This window comes from Dendropsophus ebraccatus, chromosome 4 (genome assembly GCF_027789765.1).
Source record: "Dendropsophus ebraccatus isolate aDenEbr1 chromosome 4, aDenEbr1.pat, whole genome shotgun sequence".
In the NCBI taxonomy this organism is placed as follows: Eukaryota; Metazoa; Chordata; class Amphibia; order Anura; family Hylidae; genus Dendropsophus; species Dendropsophus ebraccatus.
Window position 1 is genome coordinate 115159538 of NC_091457.1, and position 27762 is coordinate 115187299.

A 27762-nucleotide genomic window follows, 5' to 3' on the forward strand; every position below is an offset into this window, starting at 1 on the left:
TTCCGCTCCCATTCGCCAGTTCACACAGATTAAAACTGGCGGCATTTCACAGCGGAGAGTTTCACGTGTCATACTGGCTGTCTATGGGAGGGCTTGCGCCTCACGACATGTCATATCTTCCGAGCGGAGAGAGGAGGCGCACAAGCCCTCCCATAGACTGCCAGTATGACACAGAGGCTGGCAGGATTCCGCCAGTTTTATTCCGTGTGAACTGGCCCTTACCTGGAGTGACGGCAGCAGATTGTTGCTATGGTTGTCTTTCATCTTTCAACATGTTGAAGGATGTTAAAAGACAATGGTCAGCCGACATTGTGCATGTCTGATCGTTGTTTTTTATTACACAAAACGGTTATCAGCCGTAATACAACCAAATACAACCAATAATCGCTACGTGTAATAGGGCCTTTACTGTCACTGTAGAAATCTTTTGACATGTTACACAGATTTATCAAAGGTTTTGATCAGTGTTTAGACCCCACTGATTGTAAGGGCCCAACAGATTATCGGACAGATTTTTTGAGCCAAAGCCAGGAATGGACTATACACAGAGAAGAGGTAATAAAGGAAAGACTGAGATTTCTCCTCTCTTTAAATCCATTCCTGTCAGATAATCTGTTGGTGTAAAAGGGCCCTTAGACCATGCTAGGAAAACATGTAGATTCGCATGAGCAATAAAATTTTTTTTTGCTAAAGTAAGCATAGCTTTTAAGACAAAGCCTTTTAATAGTAATAGTCTTCCTTACCTTTTTTGCATCATTGGCTTTGTCCAGAGCGGCACTGGCGGATTCCTCTGCACGTGTCGCTGCCAGACTGTTCCCGGCTCGTTTCACCTTGAGCGCATCTATTTGTTTATCCAGGTGACCAATTCGATCCATGGCATCATTAAGACGACTTTCAGCATTAGATGTTTCCGACTGGATCTGTAGTGGAAAAACATAAGGATGGTAATAAGATTTTAAACTGATATGTATGCTGATTTCCTTTTAGCCCGCAGGTTACTCTTTCTTATCTTACTGTAGTTAACTTTGTCTCTGTGTCTAGTATGTCATTGTTGGCACTTTGGATAGCACCCTCTGCAGCATTCTGGGCTCTTTTGGCATCTTCCAAAGCTTTCTTCACAGATTCTGCAGTGTTTTTCACATTTTCAGCACGATTCCTAAATAAAAAAATGGACACAAAAGCCTATAGTAAAAGGGAAACCTTGTAGCTCTGTCAGGATGGCTACGGCCCACAGCCACCTCTATGTGATATGGTATTATACAGCTAGCACTGATCACTATGGGAGTTGAACATGTGTGCAGTGAGCTGCCTCTAGTAGCATCTGAACGCTCTACTGGTGGCATACGTTTTCTCATATTCTCTTAGGTCAATGGATACGGAAAAGTCACAACAGACACTTTAAAAATGTACATTTTGTCATCACAGGTCACTGAGGCTTCATAGACATGCATGATCTTTCTTCTCCTCACCCCCCCCCCCCCCCCCCCGTTTCCCTCTCTTTGGTGCCTCCTGTAGATGATCAATAGCAATGTTCTTCTTTCTATCTACGATTGTTTACGGAAAAGCATGAAACATACCTAGCTTTCTTGGCCTCATTCAGTAGTTGCTCGGCCCTGCGGACGTCAGCAGCCGTGTGGTCCAAAATGGTGTCTACATTAGAAAGGGCGCTCACTCTGTCTTTTATTTCCTCTGCAAGGCGTTGGATCTGTTGGGGAGTTGCAGGTATGGAGAGGTCCAGGACACGGCTGGCAACCATCTCTATGCTGTCTGGGTCTGCTCCCTCCTCTGCATTAATAAATAGAAAAAATGAATATTGTTTCCTGCTTGTACAGACAGTGAGCAACGTTTGACGAAGACATAAGGATTCTGGCTTTGCTATGCTAATCACTTGTGATCATCTTATGATAGTTCGGAGACTATCAACAAGGAGAGCTGCTGATGGTTTCCATTCAAACAGAGGCCTTACATTCCTAAGGAGAATGTGCTTGATGGCTTACTTTTGGGAAATAGCAGCCCATCGCTGGAGGTTTTAGCTGCAAGCTTAGCAGCTTTCTTTTTAGAAGGAGTGAACATTACACCATTGATGTAAGGATCTGATATGTCACTTACGGTTTAGGAAGTCTTTGATCTGCTGGATGAGCTGCTGAAGCTCTTTATTGGATTGTTCTACCCTTCCCTTGGTCTGACTGGCTCGTTGTAGAGTCGCTTGTGCCCGCTGTTTAGCCATGTCAGCATTTGCCTTCGCCTCCGCCACCTACATTATAAATAAACAAAAAGATGTCTCTTTCAGTAAGCACTTGCATTCTCCATGAAGTAACTCAATTCTCCTGACATCATCCATCGGTGGAGAGAAGGGTCAACAGTTCAACCACCAACCTACTTTTATATACTGTGCCACCTTAAGACGTGATCACATGGCTACATCTGCTACAGATGAGACACTCATTTAGGAATCACTATGTAAACTGTACCCTATGGTTACACAATATTTATAACAATTCGATCAAGCTGGTTGACGGCCAACATAACTGCAATAGATCTCCCATAGTGGACCCAGCTTTCTTAGGCTTCTGCTTAATTTTATTATCAATAGCCTTCCTACTTACATAATTCTGCATGAACATACATATATGCCTTTCAGGCCCAAACTTCATATATGAGGGAATAGAAGATTTAACGATTGGCAAGTGAATACCTTTCGGAATAGGATGTCCACCTCTCCGAGTGCTTTCCGTAGCTCTTCCTCTGCATGCTTGGCCCGATCCAGCGCATTATCTGCAGTTGCAAAAGCACCATTACAGCTCAGACCACCACAGTGCCTGTTGCCTTCATCATCACGGCAGCCAGCACCCCCACAGGGGCTCTCTGAGCAGGGAACATCTCCAGGGGCTCCACAAACCTGTGAAATGGCAAAATATATAAGTCTACTACTGTCTTACCCCAGTTCATATCATGTAAGAAAATCATCATTTAGAAAGTTTTTTGCAGCAGCAGCTCTCTTTTTGGCTAATAAAGGCAGAAGCAACTTAGCAACCTCCCTATCTATCTGCATGTAATCTAACAGTGGATGCATATATGGGCCTAAATAAGGAGATATCACCATGGATTAAAAAAAACAAACCTTCTCATTGATGTTCTTCAGATCTAACGTATCCGTTTTTCCCTTGAGATCATTTAGCGCCCGGCGGTTTGCTGCATTTTTCCGGTTAAAGTCGTCTCGTTTATGAGCTACGAGCTGCTCCGTTTTGTCTCTGGTTTTGGCGGAATCACTGACTGGGCTGGGGACACTTATCACAGAATCATTTACTAGCTGTTCGGCAGCTCTGGACTGTGCATGGGACTGGTGGATACTGTCGTACGCCCCTGTATAGAAAAGAAGTGGTGTCATTGTTTTAGCCACAGTATTACCCTCTTGTTTGTAGTTTAATATTTATAGGTAACTGATGCTGGGTGATTTCTTCCCTGGTTTCTACTGCTCTGTCTGTGTTAGTTTAGACAAGATCACAATGAACAGGGCTTTGGGGAAAGTACTCGTGGTTGGAAGATTTAGCAATATCCCTGTAATAAAGAAAAACACAAAGGGCCTGTTTGTGTCCTAAGATACCATTGTATTCAAAGAGCACAAAAGATTGAAGTTGGGGAAAAGGCTATCCTTCACCAATGCTGGACCAATGTGTGGTTGGCACACTATGGGATTTAGAAGACGATATTGACTTATAAATATATTTTTAACCCAACAAGATACCTAAAAAGTTGGAGTTTTTCAGTACATCCAGCTGGTGAGCCCTCTCCTTGGCTGTCGTGTTTAGGCTCCGGACCTCCCTTTCCAGGTCTGCCAGGTCATGGTTGGCCTCAAAGTTTTCGTCTTGTATGCTGGTCAGCTCTCCTTCTAGCTGTGTGAGGGTCTCAGTGGAATCATTAATTTTATTCCTACATAGAAAAAGTTACACATTTTAGCACTTCAGAGCTCTCTGCACCCCTGACATAATGGACCTCTATGATGCAGGTGCTAAGATATGCCACTTTGGCTCCTGTCCGCTACGCTCAGAAACTGCATAGTCAGCCATTAAATGTAATGAGTATTCAAAGCAGTGACTTTCAGCACTTGCCTAACCATCACTGATCAGACATCAGGGAGCATTATTTGAGTAGTATGGCATACATATTAAAAAGCACAGATAAAATACCAGGGGCCCCATTGTAAATGTATGGTGCTATTTTCGCCCCCTTGCCTTATCCATTGGGCCAATTTTCATTCCCCTTGTTTGCAATGTGGTGCAGTTCTTCCATAGAGTGTCCTGCACAGGTTCTCAGCACCTTAGTGGTAGGGACCAACCAGGGGCCTCTCCCTTATACTATAAATAAAGTACAGATATTTGCTGAGTTTTATCATTAAAGACTGACCGTAAATCGTCCATTATCTTCATCAGTTTGGTCACTGACTCCACAGTGGCGTTGCGGGCTTTAACAATTTTTCGTGCTCTGGACAGTTTTTCTTCAATCGCCTTAAAGTTCTTTTTGTAGGTTCCAGCCACACCTGTCAGATGGATATCCTTAGCGCGACGTACCAAGTCACGGCTGCGGGTTGCCAAGTCCTGAACAATACGGTCCCAGTCTCCGAAGCATTCATGACAGGGCTGGCAGTCAGGGAACTGTCCTGCAAACCCCCGGGCACACTGATCACAGCGCACCCCTGATACTCCTTTACGACAGGTGCAGTGGCCGGTAGCACGGTTACATTGGGGTGACTGAATGCCTCGTCGGTCACAGTCACAAGCTACCATAGGAATAAAGAGGGGATATGATGTTGTTAGTCGACAGACAGGATATCATTCAGACATATATAGCTATAGAACTGATGGAGCACACATTTCTGATTACACTGTAAGTAATGCTACACAGTACAACCTTGAAAAGGACTATTCCACACCAAATGGTGCATGACCTGTCTACTAGAAAGGTGAGACATTTATCCATCTAGTGTCTATTTCAGTTTTAGCCAAGGCACTGCCTCCATATATACAGCTTAGCCTTATTTAGGTGAAAACAATAACAAAATAAAAACAAAAGGAAGAACTGGTCCAAAAGCTTACAATCCTAAGTATGTGAGAAAGTAATACAATAGGAAACTAAAAATGAACAAAGAGAAAGTTACCTCTGCACTGAACATTGGGGTTTCCCCAATAATTCTCCTGACATTCTGTACATGTAGAACCACCGAATCCTGGTCTGCATTGGCACCTTCCAGTGAACTGGGGGAAAAAATGGAGGAAAGGATAGTTGCTTTATATAGGTACAGTATGGAACTATTATTGGCGCTATGATTGTTGCTTTCCTTTTGGCACTGAGCAGTGTTATTATCACTCAGTGTAGGTGCAGTTATTTGGGAGACATATATATATTTATTTCTGTTTGACTCACCTCGTTGCAACTTAAGCTAAAAGAGTTGTGCGGGTCACAGTTGCAGGGTACGCACCCCTTTCCACTTGCCAGATTCCAGAAGTTAGGACTACAGCGGTCGCAGCTTTGGCCTGTGACATTAGGAAGACACTGGCACTGCCCACTTGTTCTGTCACATACGCACTCATCCCTGGAGGTGCACTGGCTGCGGATGGTCCCCAGGTGATTACATACACACTCTGTTACAGATAATGGTGAGAAAAGGAGTCTGGGTTTTATAAAATAATCTGTGTATAGATTCCTCTGCATGGAAAAACAGCTAAATGATACACCTCTGTCTGTAGCCTCCACTAGAGGAAGAGTAGGAACATACTGCTAAAAGAAATTTTCTGGAGAGTTATCTGTTACCTGTTACAAATCCCCACTGGTGCCATTTTAGTGGTAGTGGTTCCAGCTGCTGAGTGACTGCTTGTGTCTGGACACATAGAAAATGCCTGTTGAGCAAGTCACTAGCAGAGGCTGGGCACTGCTGCACACAGCTGAATGGCTAGTGGTGGGTATTGTGGACTGGTACTGTTTAAGTGACAATCAAAGTGTATATTTCTTATTGTTGATTTTTTTTTTATCCCACCCAGAGCTTATTTAGCTATAAAATTATTGTCCAGGCAACCTCTTAAACTCAGTAATACATCAGTATGCGGCAGACTCCTAAGCTCCCCCTAGTGGTAGCCACAGGCAGCCAGAATGTTAAGTTTAAAATTCAGAGAAGCTCTGTATGAGAAAGATGGCATTTAATGAAGGTTAATCGAAGTGTCAGGTTGGTCTTAACTGTAGTTACTTGTACAGAATATTGAGAGGTTAACACGTACAGTAATTAAAATAAATGTTTGCTCCGATACTTTTTTACTTACTATTACAGTTGCGTCTTGAGGCGTCGCCATAGTAGCCAAGTCGACAGTGCTCGCAGAACCTCCCTTCTGTATTATACTTGCACTTTAGGCACTGTCCACTGCGGCGGTCACAGGATCCAATGTCTGTCATATCAATGTTGTTGTTGCACTGGCAGGGAAGGCAGCGCCCTCCAATCTGAAAAGGATTTCCATAGAAACCAGGAGCGCACTCCTCACACCGAGAGCCTGGAGATAAGAACTCATTGTTATGGACAGTACTGAAGCAAGGGAAGATGAAATATTCTATTCATAAGATGAGGTAGGCACTTTGCTTTAGGTGGTTCCCATCTATACGTGCAATAGGGTAGCATTTTTGCTGATCTGCCACTCACTCTGGAACTAAACCAAACCAAGAATGATGGAGCTTTTCTGTCCATTACAGTGGTACCTCTGCATGGAAATGTGTTTAGTTGGTTCCAGCACCTACCAATAATCAACTACTATACTCATTTATTGCATTGAGTTGAATCACTCCAGAACCACTCGCAGCAGATTTGTAAGTGCGGATTTGATGCTGTGTTCATTCATTTAGTTAAATCTGCTTCGGATCCGCTTCGGATTTTCTGCTGCGATACGGTAGGTGTGAAGGCACCCTAAACAAGAAATGTTCAACAAAACCAGCAATTATAGTACACTAGTCACCAACTCTTCAATGTACTTTACTGTATAGTGCCCCTCATCCCAGCACTGTAACGGATGGGAGATGGTGGTGCACTGCCTGTACTACTACTGTACTGTATATGCACTCCAGCAATCTTATACAGTACTGTACTGTATGTAAAGCCTCACCAGGTGCAACCCACGATCCACGCTCGCAAAAACATTCAGATATCAAGCAAAGTTTGAGTTGTGAACGTTAATTCTGGGTACATTTTTGTTTGCATACCAATTAGCTCCAACTCGAAAGTGTTTGAACACCGAGGTACCACTGTGTTTACAGCTTACCCAGGAGAAATGCTAGAATTATCCCATCTTAACCAGACACATAAGGGCCCGGCCTAGTTTAAAATGGAATGGAGGTTACAGGGTATCACCTAATTCTGTACACATCACTAAAATGTATCGCCAACACTGCTCTCAAGTGTTTGTGTCATGTAACCATCATGTCCACTTTTAGGTTATTACTGTATGCTTTAGGTAAGTTTAACTGTATCCATAGGTCCTCAGTCACCAAGAGGACCCATCTGGTCTCCAAGAGGCCCATATATGTCAGTGAAGGTCAAGGTGGTGGGCTCTCCCTTGGCTTCTCTTCACCATGGTAGGCTTGACTAATGGTCTCTTTATTACATAGACCTTTACACTCTAATGCCGCACAATATATTCTACTCCTAGCAACCACCAGAAGTTGCATTTTGTGAGACTAGAGATTATCACTGTGTATAAAACAAAAGTCTGTGCTGAAAAGAACAGGAAGTTTTACAACATACATTCCAGAAAGTGTGACTCTTGCATCACTGATAAAGTATAAGTGGCCATGTAATCCTATGAACCCTCTTGTGTGGAGGGACAGTGAAAGAATAAAACATGATTACAAGTCCTGGGGAGCAATAATATTAGTTCTTGGTCATCACATTGGACCATGAGATATGTACCTCTTGAGATCCACGGGACATGTCTGCATATTGGCCTATTCGGGCAGCGTTTGGATCCAGAAATGACTAGGGATAAAATAATGTCTCTATAGTTCAGGTGATGGTGGTTTAATGATGTAGCTGGAGAATTGTGCTCACAATTCAGCCATATATACGAGTTGTGCACATTGAATGGGTGAAATATGTGTAGACCTCAGCCAAATGTGATCTGTGGAATTGAACTGATCAATAGTGCATATCATTCAGCCAAATGTGATTCCTTTATTCTTGTTAGACATTAAAAGCTATTCTATCTGCCTTTGTTTCTCTTACTAAAAGCAATACGATATCGTATGTAAGGAGTGATATTTATGTCCGCCATTATTCTAAATGCCGCTTCGGCCCCCATAGCAGCAGCATGGTTTGCCTCTATAGTATAGCTTTGAATTTTGTGGGTCCTGGGGTTGGGACCACTTGGTACCACTGCCTTTGCTAACTCAGCATTAATAGGGCATCTATGGGACACCCTTGCGTAAAGGGGCCTGACCTGGAGACAAGCTTAGTGCTTATTGGTGTGCATTGTGGTTTATATACCCTATATTCTCCTGCCTTTCTTGCTTTGGTACATTGGTATCACATTATAGGGTACACAATAGCACCCTTTGTCATTATTGACGGTATTTGTGGTGCCCACTTTGCTCTCTCCTTACTCACAGGCTTAGTGTTTTATGACAAAACTCGAGAAAAAACTGCAGTGATTCAGTATTTGTGAGGTGTGATTGTAAAGCTTTAGTATAGCGATAACTACACAATGATTGCAGTTTAGTGTGATTGACAACTCCAGATGAAGAAGCAGATTGGGTTATACCAAGCCAGTGTGTGCAGATTATGGCACAAACCTTTAATATTCTGTCCAAATATCTACGCTACCAAGCTACACCCCCTGAACATCCCCCATTACTCTGTGCTGTGTCTTCTAGTGGTTGTCTCATGATTGTTTAATTCAGTTGATGGAGTTTTTGTAGTGGATCCAGCAATCCAGTAATTTTCTTTTTTTATTTGTGCCTTTAACAGAACTGTGTAAGAGCCCGATCTGTTAGCTGTGCTTATAGCAGAGACCACTGTCTCCCCCGCAGGAGTGATAGAAAGCCATGCATTGGGGTGGGTGACAAGGCAGGGAAGCCAATTACTCACGCCGGGCCCCTCCTGACCTCTTTACCAGTCCTAAGAAGAGAAATGATAAAAAATACTGCACAATATGTTCACAGAAAAGTCCCACCGAACACTCTCAATGGTGAATTGGGATGGGGGATTTAACCATGTGGAATGGATGTAAAAATATATATATATATATATAATCACAGCCATAACATAAAACCACCTGTCTAAATTATACCACTGCTTGACAGGTGTCATTGTCACAAGGTAGTCTTTGTAATTCACTTGGCCTGCCACCAGTGGTTTTCATGTTATGGCCAATTGGATTAATGGATCACAAGACTTATGTCCATTAAAGGGGTACTCCGGCAGGAGGGCATTTTTTTCCTGGGACCGGGGATGAGGTGGCTGAGGGAAACGACGTCCACTCACCTCTCCGGTTCCAGCGGCGTGTCCGGCATTGCGGCGCTCCGGTGCCCGGTTACCGGCCGCTTCCTGGTGTCTGACGCGGGCTTGAGACGTGACGTCTCAGGTCCGCTCAGCCAGTCAGTGACGGAGGCTGGATCCGTTTCAAGTCCGCTCAGATCCCGCCTCTGTCACTGACTGGCTGAGCGGACCTGAGAAGTATCATCTCGGGCCCGCGTTAGACACCATGAAGCGGCCAGGCACCAGGGACAAGAGCGCCGCGATAAGGGACCCGTCGCTGGAACCGGGAAGGTGAGTGGACCTCGTTTCCCTCAGCCACCTTATCCCCGGTCCCAGGAAAAAAATGCCCCCCCCACCGGGGTACCCCTTTAAGGGCTTGTTCACACAGCAAAATTTACACCTCAAGCTTTACATCTCAAACCTTTATCATGACAGGTACTCTTTAAAGCTCACATTATTTTAATGGGGAGCGCCCATACAAAAATGATTAGAAAAAAATTGTTGTAAACTGTACATGGTGGCATTGTTGGTGCAAAACCACACTTTCCATGGGAGCATGTTCTGCAACAAAATCAGCTCAGATTTTGCCTCTGTAAACAGGCCTTACATACGCTATACCAACACTTATGTACACAGTAAAACAGAATATTGTGGTGCACTTTTTTGCACCATGTAGCACATTCTACTACCTTCCTTTTGTCCTTCCCAGCTGTCACTCCTTAGGGTCTGCTTAATAAAAAAAAAAGGGATTCCAAAGGGATTCCTCTCTGAATTCAAACTTAGTTTTTCCTCATAATTTCAAAAGACGCATTCATAAGATAATACTGTAATATAATGTTTAAATAATAGCTCCATCCAATGTCCATAGAATACTGCCATATATAGCCCACACAATATAGCCCCCAAATTGTAAACATTACGCTCTAGGCTACTGTCACACACGGCAGGGTTGTTTTTTTTTGTTTTGTTTTTTTTTTTAATACTGCCACAGCAGTTTTTCAGCCAATACTAACAGTGTGTTTACAATGGGAATATATGGGAAGGACTTATACTTCTGCTTCCTGCTGAATCCACCTTTAGCTTTGGTTGAAAAACTGCATTGGCAATTTTCCCTTTCCCAAAAAACTTTTGCTGTGGGACAGCAGCTGTTAAATAAACAGTCTGGAATCTTAAATTTTTATTTATATAGTGTAGAATAGACCAATTTTAAATAATATTTTAGAGGCTCTTGTATATACTTTGCACATACTTAGCTGATGTGCCATTTATAGGTTGTCACCTTGATTCCTTCTTCTCTCTGACATGGTGTCTTAATGCAGCTTACATTTCCAAGGAAACCTCTAACTTTGTAGATGCACAGTAGTCAAGGTCTCACTACACTTGCTTCCTAACTGCAACAAGTGATTGATCAGTGACACAGAACTTCTGTCATTTACTTCCACTATAGAGTCCAAGTGTATTACTAAGTCTCCTTGGGAAAAGTTTCTCCCTGTCAGCACACTATCCATGGAGGGACATTAAAAGAAACAAGAAAGGCAGAACTTGGTGGGTAGAGAAGCGTCTTACTTGCCAGGAGGGGTTTAATAACTGATGATGTGATAACATTGTTCACAGGAAGTCGGCAACACAGAAAAAAATTATTTTGGTGGCCTGACTGGTGGTCACATGACTTGGATGCAGCTGAGCTGGGGTGAACAAATGACACTGCAAAAATTACTTATGAGTTATAATTATTATTATTATTATTATTATCTATTTTTATTCTTGATATTTTATTCTTGATATTCCAGAGCGCTATACAAGCAATAGGGGAGGACAGACAGGAACATTACAAGATCAAAAACACATTACATGAATAAGGTACATTAAATGGCAGACTGGTAAATCAGCAAAGAGGATCCTGCCCGCGAGGGCTTACAAGTTAGAACTATATGGCAAATAAGATTTTCAGAATTCTTCTTTAAGGACTGCCATAAAGTTTCCCTATAATACTACCATACACCGCTTAATATTACTGGGTGGTCCTCTAGGACCCTAAGGAAATAAGTTTTACCTTCTAAAATGGTAAAGTGAACACACAATGGTGGTTGTAATGTGGACGTTAGGCATAGTTAACATCTGAAAACCATTTTTCGCTCAGTGGGTAAGTTTGCAAGGTGAACTGTGTGGGATCCTGTTTATAGCACCAGTGTTACTTACTGAGCTCATGTAGTGCACCTCTCATCTTCCATCTGCTGTAATTATTCTGGGTCTGTCTGAAACCTGCCAGTTATTCTTGGATGAAACAACTCACCTGTATAGCCTTGGTTACAGTTACAGATGACCTGTCGTGACCGAGGGTCTTGATGACAGGATACAGCAAAGTGTCTTCCACTATTGGGACCCTCAGGGCAAGGGCAGGGCCTGCACTGATCACCAGATCCCAGCACTGGATTTCCAAAGAATCCAGCTGCACATCTGGAAAAAAGTTTACACACAGATCAGCTGTCTTGGCATGTTGAGTTAAAAAAAATAATTCTGAATTATTTTTTCTTGGAGAATAAAACTATTTAGTAAGACAGACTTGTCAGTAGAACCGACCAGACCTGTCTCCTTTTATAGAAAGTCACATTGTGTCCAAAATAAAATGTCATTATCTAGTGTATATAGGGTCCTGGTATACCAAGCATATCCAGTAGAGTTTTTGATCACAACAGGCTACTAAAATGTCATGTCTATTTTTCTAAAACAAATCAGCTCTGATCTGTCTTCACTTCCCTTCCCCCACTCTTCTTGACAACTCATACAAAGAGGCTTATTTATCAGGGGGCGACAGTGATCACAGGAAAAAGCTCTTCCCCTTAATTGATGAGACTGACAACAATCCCAGCACATTCATTTATATTATTAAGAGCTACAAATCACCTCTCGCATCTGTCTCCTGCAGTGCTATCCCGACAGTTCAGACAAGCTCCAGTCCTCTGGTCGCACTCTTCTGAATGGCCATTACAGTGGCATTTTCTGCAGTTAGGGAAGCCCCAGTGGCCTGGTTGGCATCGATCACACTTAGGTCCATAGGCACCAGTCCGACAAGGGCACTGTCCATTATACTGGTCACAGAAGTTATGGCTGGAGCCCTCCAGATTACAGTCACAGCCTGCAGCATATTATAAAATGTCATATAACATACAGTACAGGTATATAATAATATTTTCTTTCTCTTATTTAGCTAGGTGAGTTTACTTTTACAGCCGGCTGGTCCAAATCCATAAGTCCCAGGAGCACATCGGTCACAGCGACGGCCTATTACATTGGATTTACACTGACATTGTCCACCATTGGGGTCGCATTCTGAACTCCGCGATCCTTGAGGGTCACAGTTGCACACTGGGAAAGGCAATAAAGATTTTTCAGTAAGGGATGTGCACACGGCTACTGCCTTCTACAAAGAGCAGCCCAGGTCCATAGAAATGAATGTAGATAAACTGCAATACCAAACACAACCTAAGGACAGGTGTGGCACTGTTTATGGAAGAGAGAAGCCATGTTTTTCTAATCATGGACAATTCCTTCAAAATGATTTCCAATTTTTTTTAATTGTTATTGCTTTCTTTATTTTTACCACTGGGGGGCACTGAAAGACAATTTGACTGACCTTATAAAGTAGCCAGTATACTTCAGGATTCTGGCACAAAGGTATAACAGCTATTACGGACACGTACCTGTAGCAGGCCAATTGTCTGTAATGGACCAACATAATCGACCAGTAGGTTTAGTGTCTATCCCTAATGTCTATTTTTTTTTTTTTTTTTGCAGTACTCAAAAGTGTAGTCCACTATGGATAAGGAAAAAAGACTGGTCACAAGTAGACTCCATTCAGTGACTCTTTTTTACAGGTATCCCGACCTATGCCGGAGGCATAGCCCAAAATAAGATGTAGCCTAACTTTAAGCTGGCCTTTTCTAGTATAGCTGTGTAAAAACTTCTGAAGAGGCTGTGATGGCAGGCTTACTGGGTTTTTCAAAAAATAGATAAGAAACAAACTAATAAATAAATAAATAAATAGGATATTTAACAATTTGAGGTGACTAGCATGTGTGTTAGCTTGGGATAAACCTAATCAATATCTAATACACCAGTGATAATCATCCTGTCTATTGTGGATTTTAACTCACCCAGGGCTCCATCATGAAGAATGGCGGACATGCTGGTGATCAGTTTGGAGCAGACCTCACTAGTTGGGGATTTTAGGACACTGCCACTGTTACCATGACACCGGAAACGCTCAAAAGCATCCTTCCGATGATTGGACGCCGGGTCTCCCCCGATAAACATCTCCAGTGATGAATAGCGCGGAACAAGAACCAACTGGGGGCAAAAGATCGTAGTGAAAAAGACGTTAACTAAATAGTGTACTGTATGCAGGAGAAGCAGAGACCTATAGAAAACAGGAAGCTGTTATGGTGTTGGGATTTACCAGGACAGAAAAGCTTGGTGTTTCTTTGCCCCCTTCATTTCCTTTCCATGACTTTGGGGAGAATCCCCCATCCCCATGCTTGCTAACAGTGCAGTTCCTCTGGGGAGGGGAGCTCTACACAGGTTCTAGTCAATCAATAGCAAAGGGAATAAGACCAACCAGAGCTCTGTATGGTACATAACACCTTGGTCTCACTATAGAGAGGTTTGTGTATACCTCCAATGATACTCACAGAATCTATCAGTATATTGGCTCCTTGAACCCTCTCCCGAGAGCTATATCTGGTGAATTCGAGGCGAATGGTGTAACTGACCGCAAGTTCCAGGCAAACTGGCTGAGGCAAAACAACATGTCTATAAAAAAAAAAATAATAATAAAGGAGTTTGTTTTTAAGAAATACTATACTTGTCACATAAAAAGGCTTAAAGTTACAGGCCTAAACCTGTACTATTTCTAGTTCACTATGCCTAAACTTCTGGCCTGTGCTTTTCGCCTATTCAGTAATTCATAGGAACATTTATCTGCATCTACATTAATATCTACATCCTAATGGATTTGATGGCATCAGACATATGTATTTTGGGGGCCTTTTTAAGGCCTTTTTATGCCCATGTGAACTTACCCAAAATGCCAAAATTGTCCTTGTAGCTGTCATGTGCCTACATGAGGAATACCAGTATTTCTAGCCATTGTGTGCAGGTTGTATTGTAACCTGACATAAAGATAAAAAAAAACTTTACTCGCTCAGGACTTATTTTACCGTTTCCCCGAAAATAAGACATCCAGTGAAAAAAAGACCTAGTAGAGGTTTTGCTCATTTGCTAAATATAAAGCCTCCCCCAAAAGTAAGACCTAGCAAAGTTTTTGTTGGAAGCGTGCCCACCGAACAGAAAACCAGGGCATGAAGCTCTGATTCTTTTTACCCTAATGCTGTTGTCCCCTATCTTCACTGTCCATTGCAGAGCAGCTGCATGTAAGACATGAAGACCAACACCTCCCGCCAAGCCCAATGTTCCTGTCACTTGTAAGGAAATGTGCAGGCAAGACATCAAGAGGCCTGCCGCCTGTTGCCATCCCCTTTGTCCCCTACAGAGCTTGTTTCCTGTCGCTTGCCGCCATACTGTACGCTATCACTGCTGTGCTGTACGAGTGTGCTATGATGAGCTCCCCCTGGTATCCGGAAGCCACCATACTGTATGCTCTGTCCCTGATGTGCATGTTACATGTGAATTCTTAATGGAAAAATAAGACATTCTCTGAAAATAAGACCGTCACCTAACCCATCTTTAAGAGCATAAATTAATATAAGACATTGTCTTATCGGGGAAACACAGTAGTACTGAATTAAGTGTGCCTGATCATGAATAGAGATGAGCGATCAGCATTTGAATCCCACCACCTGGAGAAGGTCGATGCAGCCCAAGGACTGCCTGGAAACCATGGATACAGTTTTTCGGTAGGTTTACTCATCTATAATGATGACGTTTTCATTGAAAATGCTTAATGAAGGGTTTAAGGGACACTAGAGCACAGCATATATGAGACCTGAAAATTTAGGACTGTGTGAACCTTGTTAGACTAGGGATAGATTAATCTGCATTTGGAGGCCGTGCAGAGTGTCTACAAGTAATTGAATGCAGTGTATGAAGAATTTGTGTAGTCAGACCAAGAAACTGCAGATCTGAGTGTGTTGGCTTAAGGAATGCAAATTGGAGCCTCTCGGCAATTGTATGGAGAGTGGATCTGGATAATGTTGTGCTGTACACTGCTGCAACACACCATAGTCTAGGCACCGTCTATAGGCTTACAGTAGATGCTGGAAATGTACTGTCTCAACAGTGTGGCCGATGGTGTGTTAGTTGATACCACCAGGAATGGCGTACAGAGATTCAGACCAAAGGCCAACATGTGCTATGAATGGAGGACAAAGATTAGATCTACATTGAGCACCCCAGGGGTCACTACTACAAAATAAGCATATATAGAGTGATTGACAAGTTCAGCTGTGTCTTGTTAAAACTATACTCGTATCCCAATTACAAGAAGTAGAATCATGACTTTGTTGGCCACAAAATGTTCATGGACAAATGTTTGTGCTATATGTGTAACATACATCCACTGGTGTGAGTGGTCATGAGCAATTTCTAAAAAAAAAGTTGTTGAAGCAACATTTTAGACCAGCAAGAGTTGACAGCTGTGTTAGGTACAACCTGGCTAGTAGTGTCGCACATAGCCTTAAAGGCCCCAGAAAGGCCCCTGATTTACACATCCATAGAGCTGTGGACACACAACTATGGACAGAACTACGGATATGCAACCGTCTGCAGTTGCACTGACCCTTTCATGTAAAAAGTTATCTGTGCCACAACTACGGACCACACACTGGCTCGGCCATTTTTTTAATTTGCTTCATAGATCATGGCCCCAACACAGATCAGTAACGCCTAAGGATGTGTGTATACGCCCTAGAAATCAATTGGTCCACAAATGACAAGCGAATAAGGGATGTGTGAAAGGGGCCTAAGAGATTACCAGAAGTTGTGCTTTTTAGTTGAGTTAACCTAAAAGTGTGATTGGAAAGTCAAACTGTGGACCTCTACTGTACCACGTAAAGTGTAGCTGTCATCATAAAAAACTTTTGACATGTCAGAGGGACATGTCAAAAGTTTCAATTGGTCCAGGTCTTAGTGTCAAGACTTGTACTGACCGTGAGAACGAGCGGGGAGAGGACTGCGCTGCAGTGCGGTCTGCTCACCGCTCTGTGTCAGTGAAATCAGTCAGACTCTAAAGACTTACATAGTTTATCAGTCTGAGTGTGACTGATGACGTGACACAGAGGCGAAAGAGGACTGTCTTCTCCCGGACCGATCAAAACTTTTGACATGTCTCTCTGACATCATAGAAGAATTGTTCCGACAGCATCCAATAGCCTATATTACATATGCAATGTGCTAGTATATATGGCGGAAACCCAAATACATTACAATACATTGTTGACATCATCAAAGCAGTGAATTATGAAAGAGAGTCCCTACCAGGAATCCTGGTAAGGACTCTCATAATTCATTGCTTTATATACCCCCGGTTTCATGTACATTTGCCCGCGAGTCCTATTTCTGCTTTACGTGCCTGCTTTCCATGACTGCTGTCACAAGAACACAGACATTGCCCACATCTAATATATATACTCTATATGGTTTTATATGTGCACTATGTATGAGTGGGATAGCGATCCACTCCAGTTTTGTGTTTTTACTCACTTAGCACTTTGATGATGTCAACGGGCGTGTATTGGTGATGTCTTTGGGTTTCCCCCATATATACTAGCACATTGCACATGTAATATAGGCTTGACAAAGACCCTGCTGGGTCGAAACGTTGCTATGGTGTATGTTGCCTGAATAAACTTCCACCACTTCTTCACTATTGGATGCTGTCGGAACAATTCTATGATGTTACATGGTCTCTAACTGGGATTGGAGACCCTCTGGCGTGCGTCCTTCTTCTACAACGTAAGAGGCATTTTCTACTAACTCAGGTGCTGTTGGACTTTTTGCTGTATGATATGTCTCTCTGACATGTCAAAGGTTTTTTATGATGACAGGTACACTTTTAAGTGTAACCATCAAGATCATTGTACCTCGCTGTATGATATAAATAGTGTTTCAACATTCTAGCAGGGTAATACCACACTTCTTACAACTCACCTGGAAGTGGTGGGAAGAGAAGTAGTCATCAGGTCATCAGAAGGAATGGTGTTGCCACAGGGACTGCTTGTTGGAATAGGGCCTGGTCTAATAATGGATATCTTCACTTGTTGCCATCTCTCAGGAAACTACCCATAAATAAATTTAAAAAAAGATAGATACTATGAGAAGCCATCCATAGCAAGTTAACCATATAGTATATAGGCTTTATAAAAGTTGCTAGTTGCAGCAATAAATCCAGAGGAGTTACAGTCATTTCCAAGCCCTTTTGGAACTTGTAAGACTCTTACATCACGTCCAAGGAGTACAGAAGTAGAACTGTAACCGGGCCCTGCAGTCTAAGATCTTTCTGCCATATAGGAAAACACCAATATCAGGAATTACATTTTGCATTGTGGCCTAGGAACATGAGGTTACACCCCAGGGCCCAAGAGTTTCAGCAACACCAACACTGGATGGCTGTAAATCTTCATGAGTGAGGGAAGACCTGTTCTATTTATCAGTCTGGTCTACAGTACAGGTATAGGTCTTGTGTATATATTACCTTTGGCTCATACCGGATGATTGCCTCGTACTCCATAGAGTATGGAATATTGCTGATCTGAAACTCCAGAACTCCTCCCTCAGGAACCAGTGCAAATCCCGGGCCGGTCCATGTAGCAGGACGCCCCACTGGATGCTCCCGCTCAGATACTGAGCTGCCCTACAGAAGAGAGAGGGAACAAATATTGTAAAGAACAGTGGTCTCCAATCTGCAGTTCTCCAGCTATTATAAATCTACAACTCCTACTAAAAGGCTGTGATGGCATGCTGGGAGTTGTAGTTGCCCAACAGCTGAAAGCCACAGTTTGCAAGCCGCTAACATTTTAATAGCAGGCAATGGGATAGGCTGTAAATCATAAGGTCTTCAGGGTTTTGTTACCTGACGCAGCAGAGCAGCTTCAGCTTCATAGGTGTAGTGGTCCAAGTCAATTCGATAATGACCAGATTTGACTAGGTTGCACTGCCTGCCCACCATGTTGTTTCTGCAGCGACACTGTCCTGTCTCAGCCGCACATCTGATGATAAGATTAGGTTATAAAATCTGTTGTGTATAGCAACTATTTCACTATCCAAGGATGGCGGACTACATAAGCCTGTATATAGTGAGGATCCCATCAAACAGCTCCACATATCTTAGCTTCTTGTATACATATGGAGAAATGGGAATATTATTCTTGGAAACACAATGTCCCCATCATAACATTGGTCTGCCAAAGCACAGAGAATTGAATATTGTCATAAGGACAAAAATGTACTAGAAAGATGTTTCACATTTACAGAACACTGGACAAGGACTTTTATATGGAGCTTGTTTACCTGAGATGTGGCAATTCCATACACAGTGAGGCTATGTTCACACTATGTAAAAGTACGGCCGTTGTTGCCATTGGCAACAGCAGCTGTACTTAATGCAGTGTGGAACATTGCCTCTTGTTCTATGGGATCCTGGCTGGAGCGTATACACATCTTATACGCTCCGGCCAGGATCCCATGCCGGGGCGCAAAGAACTGACATGTCAGTTTTCTGCGGCCGCAATTCAGTGAATTGCGGCTGTAGGAAACCCTGTCAGTTCACACAATGAAGCGAGCGGCTCCGGCCGCTTGCTTCATTGTGCACTTTGGGGAGTTCTGATGCGGGTGCGCGCTGATGCTCCCGCATCAGAACACTACGGCCATAAAGATCATCATGATCTTGGCAGAGACCGGCCGCTCCGAGACGACATGGGAACATAGCCTGAAACAGAACAGGAAGCAGACAGCTCTGTACATTGTGTAGGGGGCATTCTAAGTTACTGCAGCTCAGCTTCCATTCACTTCAATGCAATACCCCAGCTTGCCCATAACAGGCTAGGTTCACACAATTGCAATTACAATCAGCGTCCGTTCTTTACTTAAAAAGAACGTTGTGTGAACATAGCCACACAGTGTACAGAGCTGTCTGTTTCCTGCTCTGTCTCATTCTGTATGTCGGTGCTGCAGCTGTGGCAAACGGCTGATTGGCAGGGTGTCAGGGGTCTGACCCCCACTGATCTGATATACCCTTCCATCCCAGTATCTTATATCTGCTGGGCAAAGGTCTCCAATGCTGTGTCCAACAGTCTGCGTTTCAGTTTCAGAAGATAAGTATTGCTTATCTTGTATAATGCTTGTTTGACACTTGAGTGTCAGGCCTAGGGTGCCAAGCAAGTTTCAGGAGCGGGGATTAAAGAATAATACTTTACGAGGGATGTGACTTGTTCCCTTTAAGCATAGATCATTAATAAATTTTGTCTGGAAAATCCCTTGAAGCAAAAGTGCATAATCCCTGTAGCTAATAATATAACAGCGGGCCTATGAACTGTTTACAAATGTGAAGTTCACTGCACAACCTTAGACTAGATCTACTTTTGTTTTGTTTTAGCCAAAAAAGTGGCGGTTTACTGGAATAGTGGAAATACCCTCCTAATATAGAACTGTAATTTGGTATTTGTGGCTTAGTCCATTCAGACTTACTGATTATCCCATGCGCCACCGATGTCGCAGTCACAGGCTCGGCATCCATGGAGGTCATGACTTAGAGCCCAGTATTCTGCCTGGTGAATTTAAAGATACAAAAAACAATGAATGGCCACACGATCAAGAGCAAGTCTTAGAAGCTGTACTTTCAGCTACTTTGGGGTCCATGTACTAATTAGTGGGGTCAATCCAAGATGGTTCTTCCCTTACAGAGTGTGAACCTAAACCTTCCGTCCCACTTTCATCCTAGGAGAAGTCACCACCTTTATCCACAGGAAAGGAGATTGGCAACATTGGGTCAGTGCTGTGTCATCAGCCAGCTAGAAGATGGCCCTCTAAATTTTTGCTATTGGGCCCTATGTCCTCTTGTACGCCTTTCTCCCCTGTGGGAGCAGCAAAGGTGGCCATATTGGTCATCAATCTAGTTTTCCATAAATCTGATAAACAGCTAAAGTGATTATCAGTGACGTAGGAAAGTGACTCATAGAGGCTTTTTAATTTGAGCTGGACATATATTTTGCCTTTTATGTTTCATATTCTCACATATGTGGAAATAACTTCCAATTGTTTTGGTATTCCTGGACCTGCCTTTTTACCTATAAATTATGATCTGCTTATCTACACCGTATCCTAGTCCCTGGGTAGAGATGACAAGTGTGGATGGGGTGGACTCAATCAGCACATTCCCATAGATTTCCCTTCTCATAGCGGATACAGTTACCGGCAGCTGCTGGCTGGAATGCATTGGAGGATATAAGCCTTACACATCGGGAAATGTTATTTCCTGTGGCAGCTAGTAAGGTGTTTGTATGTACGGAATGGATCCTAACAATTTATTATACCCCGGAACAGCACCCCACCCTCCTTCTTCAAAGTAAACAGATTAAGAAATTGGGCTACCCCACTCCAGCCAATACTCAGCCTGCCAATCACGGTTAGCTGCATATGCAGAGATAAAAGGGTTACACGTAACAACATGAGTTTCAAAGCCCTAAGGTTTCTAAGGGGTAAACCTCATCTTAACATATGGATGATATATACTTTATTAATAGTTCCCCGGATTATATGATTATTTGTGAGTAGTGAGTATTGTGAGTAGTTTTTTGTGTCTTTTAAATATATGTACAGCATATGACTGTATATATATAAAAAGCAAAAATATAGTAGAAATTATAGGAGAGTGCATATGGTCAATATCCGGTGGCAGAGTTGGGCCTATAAAAGCAGCTAGGCCCCATTGCAGGAGAGTTGCTAGGATGAACAATTGTCCTCTTTCAAAAAAGAGACCACTCATTCGTAACCCCTCATTGCTACACACTGACCGTAGGCTTGAAGTTGGTCTGATAAAACTGGTTCCATCATACTTACCATCAGTGGCGTCGCTAGGCTGAATCATTCGGGGCCCAAGCCCCGAATGATTTCAGCCTAGCCCCGAAAGTCTTTTTGATCCCGCCAGCGCTGAAATAACAGCAGCCGGGGCCTGTAATAGATCACTATCAGAGGCTCCAGGCTGCTGTTACTTCAGCGCTGGCGAGCCGCGGGAGCGGGATCGGCCGGAATCACTTCCGGATGCCTCGTGACGTCACCCCGCTCTTCATTGGACGGAGGACGCTGCACGCTCTGGCCTGCCTGCGCTCCAGGGACGTCACAGCCGGCTGTAGCGGGGCCAAGCTTCTGCCCCGCCGCGCTCCTCCACCTCAGGCTGCAGCTCGGGGTGAGTATTGTAACCCCGGGGGGGGGGGGGGGGTTCTGGGGCTGGCAGTGTAGTGTGTGATTCCAGGTGGGGGAGTGTGTGGGGAATAGTATTGGCGCCCGGGGGGGCGGGGTCTGGCAGTGTGTGGGGATGGTGACCAGGTAGTACTCTGTGTGTGTGTGTGTGTATGGGGGCTCAGATGGGGGTTAGTAGTGTGTGTGTGTGTGTGTGTGTGTAAGGGGGGTTAGATGGGGGTAGTAGTGTGTGTATGGGGGTTAGATGGGGGTAGTAGTGTGTGTATGGGGCTCAGATGGGGGTAGTAGTGTGTGTATGGGGAGGTCAGATGGGGGTAGTAGTGTATGTATGGGGGCTCAGATGGGGGTAGTAGTGTGTGTGTGTGTATGGGGCTCAGATGGGGGTAGTAGTGTGTGTATGGGGAGGTCAGATGGGGGTAGTAGTGTATGTATGGGGGCTCAGATGGGGGTAGTAGTGTGTGTATGGGGGTTAGATGGGGGTAGTAGTGTGTGTATGGGGCTCAGATGGGGGTAGTAGTGTGTGTATGGGGAGGTCAGATGGGGGTAGTAGTGTATGTATGGGGGCTCAGATGGGGGTAGTAGTGTGTGTGTGTGTATGGGGCTCAGATGGGGGTAGTAGTGTGTGTATGGGGAGGTCAGATGGGGGTAGTAGTGTATGTATGGGGGCTCAGATGGGGGTAGTAGTGTGTGTATGGGGGCTCAGATGGGGGTAGTAGTGTATGTGTGATTCCAGGTGGGGGAGTGTGTGGGGAATAGTATTGGCGCCAGGGGGGGCGGGGGTCTGGCAGTGTGTGGGGATGGTGACCAGGTAGTACTCTGTGTGTGTGTGTGTGTGTGTGTGTGTGTGTATGGGGGCTCAGATGGGGGTTAGTAGTGTGTGTGTGTGTGTGTGTGATGGGGGTTAGATGGGGGTAGTAGTGTGTGTATGGGGGCTCATATGGGGGTAGTAGTGTGTGTGTGTGTGTGTGTGTGTGTGTGTGTATGGGGCTCAGATGGGGGTAGTAGTGTGTATGGGGGGTCAGATTGGGGTAGTAGTGTGTATGGGGGGTCAGATTGGGGTAGTAGTGTGTGTATGGGGATTTGATGGGGGTAGTAGTCTGTAGGGAGGTCAGGTGGGGGTAGTGTGTGGGGGAAGTGTGTGTGTGTGTGTGTGTGTGTGTGTGTAGGGGGGGGGGGTCAGGTGGGATAGTGTGTGTAGGGGGCAGGTTTATTGTAGGCAGAGGGGGAACTTTATTACTATGGTGGGTACAGTAGGTGCTATATTACTATATAGAGGGCACAGCAGTGGGGGCATTTTTACTATGGGGGACACAGCAGGATCATTATTACTATATTTGGGTGCACAGCATGGACACTATTACTGTATGGAGGCACAGCAGGGGACATTATTACTATATGAGGGGCACAGCAGTTGGCATTACTACTAGATTGGGGCACAGCAGAAAGCATTATTACTATATTGAGGCACAGCAGGAGACATTATTACTATATTGAGGCACAGCAGGGGACATTATTACTATATGGGGGCACAGCAGGAGGCATTATTACTATATGGAGGGCAAAGCAGGAGACATTATTACTATATGGGAGCACAGCAGGGGACAATATTACTATATGAGATCATAGCAGGGGACATTACTATATGTAGGTACAGTAGAGGCATTTAACAATGTGGGATGGCACAGCAGGGAGCATTATTACTATATTTGGGTGCACAGCGGGGGTATTCTATACGGGAATAATGCACAGCAGGGGGTATTCTATATGGGGATGCTGCACAGCAGGGGGGTTATTCTGTATAAGGAAGGATGCTGAGCAGGGGGGCTATACTATTTGGAGGCACAGTTGAGGCCTATAATTTATGCAGACACAGAGGGAAGGGGGGGCTACAACTATGTGGGGGTAGAGAGAAGGCTTATATTATGTGAGCACAGCTAGGGCATATAGGGCACAGAGGAGACCTAATTTCTGTGTGTGCTGGAGCAAGGAGCCTAAAATGTTTTTCCTGGCAGATTCTGGAGAGAAGGGTTATGGCTGGGGCCGAATGGAAAAGAAAGAGAAAAGTGAGCGAATCTGATCAGAGAAGACGTCAACTGTGAGTCACAATTTCAAATACTAGCCTATGTGATCATCTGTTTAAAAGAAAGTTATACACACACACACACATTATATATATATATATATATATATATATATATATATATATATATATATATATATATATATCGCGTGTGTGTAACGTCACTGCAGAAATCAACTCAGGGGGCCCGTGCCCTGGATGTTTTAAGACCCTAGCAACGCCCCTGCTTACCATGCACTGATTACAGCTTCTTCCAGTTACAAAGCGCTTGCAGAAGCAGTCTCCACTGATGGGGTCACAATGGGAACCATCAGAGATGGTGCCCCTGGGGTCACACTGACAACCTAGGAAAAGAACCAATCTGATAACAATGTTTTTCTTTATAATTGCCAAAGTGGCCTTGTTAATAATACAATATGAAAGTGATATGACCATAAAAATATATATACAGTGCTGAATAATAGGGAGGACTGAAGCCACCTCCATCTAGCATCTAGTCTGTGCCTCCCTGCTCAAGATGAGCGCTGTATGATGAGATCATTTGCACATGGTTTGGTGGTATTATTTGAGCACTGCATGGTGGTATTATGTGGGCACTGTATGGTGGTATTTACACCTTGTGTGATAGTATATTATACTTTATATAGAAGTACTATTTAGACAATAGATGATGGTATTTATTTCAGAATTGTATTATTCTATAATTTGAGTACTGTGTGCTAGTACTGTATGTTGTATGATGGTATTGTTGTAATGCAGTTTGAAGGTATTATTTAGGTCCCGAATGATGGTATGTTTTAAACAGTGGTGGTATTATGTCAGCACAGTGTAGGGATATTATTATTGCACTGTATGATGGCATTGTATAGTGGTATTATTTAGGCCTTGTATGATATTATTATGTGACCACTGAACGGTGGTATTACAGTATTTGTCACTTCATAATTATTGTGATTGTTCTACCGTCTGTAACCTTTCAATTTACATTTTTATATGTAATTTTACTGACCTTAGTTTAAAAAAAAAAAGACCACTCCACTTTAACCCTAGCAGAATGTATGCCTTTAATACAATAATTTATTCATCTTTCAGGATTCTTACGTTTACATCCTTGGATGATGTCTGCATTGAGTCCGAAAAACCCTGACTTGCATCTATCACACCTGGGACCTTCAACATAGTCTTTACAGCGGCACTGTCCAGCGATAAGCCCCAGAGCCGGGTCATCCTGAGCATCGCAGAGTCCTCCATCCAAGGAGCCATCCGGGTCACAATCACAGGCTGGAGGGTAAATAATTGTTAATATTCATTCATAGTTATCATTGCAGTGCATTACATTGGAAGTAGCATAGGTATAGTTTTAATAAATGGAAAGATAAAAGCAGATGTTGCAGAGCTGAACTATTCAATGAACTGTTCATTGTATGCATTGTAATAACTCAGTGATGTTGATATCATGATAACTTGTGCGTATTGACAAACTGAACTCATTTGCTTTCTATGGCTATGTTCACACAACGTATGTGTTGTTAAAATCATGGCCGTTGTTGCAATTTGCAACAACAGCCGCAATTTATACAAGACACACGTTGTATGTGAATCAATGGAATCCCGGACGGAGTGTATACACATAGTATACGCTCCTGCTGGGATCCCTAGCGGCGCCGCAAAAAACTGACATGTCATATTCAATGAATAGCAGCCGCAGAGAACCTGCTTGTTCGTGCGGCCCGGCTGTGCAATTGGTCGTTCCTTCTGAAGCCACTGGAAACGAGTGCCGATTGTGCTGATTGCGTCCTTGCATGGCCCCATATCAGGCCATCTAGTAGGACCCTTATTTAGATATAGACTGCACAGACACATATATCTGCATAATAGCTGGAAACACAAAAATGCTGAAGGATTTTTAATCAGGACTTTTTTCAAGGTTGAATTTAAATTTTAGATGCACTGAAGCGATAGCAAAAATGGTTAGAAAAGTATACACGCCCTTTAAAGCATATTGTAGATCTGTGTATTTTTTGGGAACTCCAGAGAATATCACCATTTATGACATTGGCATGAAATCTAAAAGAACAGACGATCGGGGAGTGGGGTATTCATGTGCCATGTACCTTTGCAGACATTGCTGTCTCGAATATCCTTGGTGGGGTCTTTGTAGTAGAAAGGCTTGCAAAGTTCACAGTTTCTCCCCATTGTATTATGCTGACAGTCATCACAGACACCACCGCTCGTGTTTCTGGTCGACAGGTAAACCGCCATGTCAAAGTGACACTTTCGGGAATGATTGTTACAGTTGCATTCTGAAAATGAAAGAGGATTTATAGTGATTGCTGGAAGACATCCTATGAAGATAGATCAGGTACTCGGGAAACTAGAAGAAGGGGAGGAGGGAGAGTAGGGCAGGGATTATAAATGTCTATGAAGCCTGGGTGACCTACTGACAATAGCTCCATAACTGATCTGATTAAAATGACTGCTATAACCCAGCTACAAAGGAGGACAAGGACAGGAGTATGAGTAGCTGACATAGAGTAAAAAACAACCCCAAAACATTCACTTACTTTTACAGGCGTTAGTGCTGCGCCCTTCAGCCGGCCTCCAGGGAATTTCATTGAAGAAGGTGTCGCACTGCTCACAGTTCAGCCCCTTGGTGTTGTGCTTACAGACGCATCTGCCATGTACCTGAACAGGGGAAAATACCCCAAATTTAATCTGGCTATAAGCATTTTAATGGCAATTGAATTAGGATTTTAAGAACCATGCTGTGCCTCTTATTACTTCTGCCAGAGAATCAGGGGTTAAATTGTGTGGCCTACCTTATATTGGCTGAGGTGGGTTCAGATGGCTTCATCAGGGCCCATTATTATAACCCTTAAACTAAGTACATACTGTATTTTTGTTTGCATATACGTTAACAGATGCTAAAAACAGATTCTGTCATAATGCTATAAGGTTGCTATAAGGCTGTTTCCACCTTTGCATTCAGAATGCGTTCCAGCTGCTGTTGAAACCACAGGCCTGGTTCTTTCCCAATATCCTAGTTCCCAAGGCTATTGAGGAAGAAATTGGTACATGGTTTTGACTGCATTCGAAACACATTCCGAAAGTGAATGTGGAAGCATAGCAGAAACATGTCTATTATATTAGTATTTTCAACGTCCAAGAGCTCTCCATGCTAGTTAGTAAGATCATTCTGGTTTACATTCAGAGCTTGGATACTTGTCTTGACTAAAGGGCCTTTCACATGGGCCAATTATCGGCTGAATGAATGTCTATAATAAAGCTTGTTCCTGTTAACTGGCCTCTGTAAAAGGGCCAGCGATCAGCCAATAAATGAGAGTTGGGCATCGTTATTGGCCACACATTGTCCTGTGTACACGGGTGATGTGCAGCTGATAATAAGGAAAGACCGCACCAATAGTCCAGCAATTGTTTGGGCTGTGTAAAGGTTTATTAAAAGGGCACTGATCAATGAGATTGGTGGCCATCATTGCGCAGCCCTTGGCCAGTGTTATTGCGCCTTCACATTCTACGCAATCCTCCGTCAGCGACAACACACATCTCTTTTAGGGTGCTTGATTTTGATGACATTGAGGAGTAGGTATGGAGAGTACAGGGGTAGCAGTCAAACCTTTGACCTGGTGCCTGCAGGGGTCAAATAGCCAGGGCCGATTCTGGGGTCTCTGCGGCTTTAGGCAAACCCCCCCCCCAGCCAGCCGCTAACCTGTCCCATGCCGCAGCCGGC

At 43.6% G+C, this 27762-nt stretch overlaps 1 protein-coding gene and 1 long non-coding RNA gene across 3 annotated transcripts in view; one reads left to right on the forward strand and one right to left on the reverse strand.

Annotated features, from left to right (window-relative positions):
* Window positions 1–27762, forward strand: part of LOC138788687 (uncharacterized) — a 53735-nt gene that overhangs the window by 8867 nt on the left and 17106 nt on the right. The window contains exon 2 of the long non-coding RNA XR_011362631.1: window positions 25107–25302. This is a non-coding gene — a long non-coding RNA (uncharacterized lncRNA). The remainder of the gene's footprint in view (window positions 1–25106; window positions 25303–27762) is intronic.
* LAMB2 (laminin subunit beta 2) overlaps window positions 1–27762 on the reverse strand; it is a 64087-nt gene that overhangs the window by 1114 nt on the left and 35211 nt on the right. The window contains exons 9-34 of one of the 2 annotated variants that reach the window (XM_069966796.1): window positions 26579–26699; window positions 26129–26317; window positions 25116–25295; window positions 24246–24358; window positions 20204–20283; window positions 18591–18726; window positions 18213–18371; window positions 17669–17796; window positions 14194–14314; window positions 13660–13852; window positions 12728–12871; window positions 12410–12641; window positions 11799–11962; window positions 9116–9145; window positions 7943–8008; window positions 6312–6536; window positions 5422–5639; window positions 5156–5252; window positions 4405–4777; window positions 3746–3930; window positions 3122–3363; window positions 2696–2899; window positions 2110–2254; window positions 1578–1785; window positions 1015–1156; window positions 744–920 (exon numbers count right to left, since the gene is read on the reverse strand). In XM_069966796.1, the coding sequence (XP_069822897.1) occupies window positions 744–920; window positions 1015–1156; window positions 1578–1785; window positions 2110–2254; window positions 2696–2899; window positions 3122–3363; window positions 3746–3930; window positions 4405–4777; window positions 5156–5252; window positions 5422–5639; window positions 6312–6536; window positions 7943–8008; window positions 9116–9145; window positions 11799–11962; window positions 12410–12641; window positions 12728–12871; window positions 13660–13852; window positions 14194–14314; window positions 17669–17796; window positions 18213–18371; window positions 18591–18726; window positions 20204–20283; window positions 24246–24358; window positions 25116–25295; window positions 26129–26317; window positions 26579–26699 (4272 nt within the window). The remainder of the gene's footprint in view (window positions 1–743; window positions 921–1014; window positions 1157–1577; window positions 1786–2109; window positions 2255–2695; window positions 2900–3121; window positions 3364–3745; window positions 3931–4404; window positions 4778–5155; window positions 5253–5421; window positions 5640–6311; window positions 6537–7942; window positions 8009–9115; window positions 9146–11798; window positions 11963–12409; window positions 12642–12727; window positions 12872–13659; window positions 13853–14193; window positions 14315–17668; window positions 17797–18212; window positions 18372–18590; window positions 18727–20203; window positions 20284–24245; window positions 24359–25115; window positions 25296–26128; window positions 26318–26578; window positions 26700–27762) is intronic. The other variant, XM_069966797.1, reaches the window with a different exon arrangement.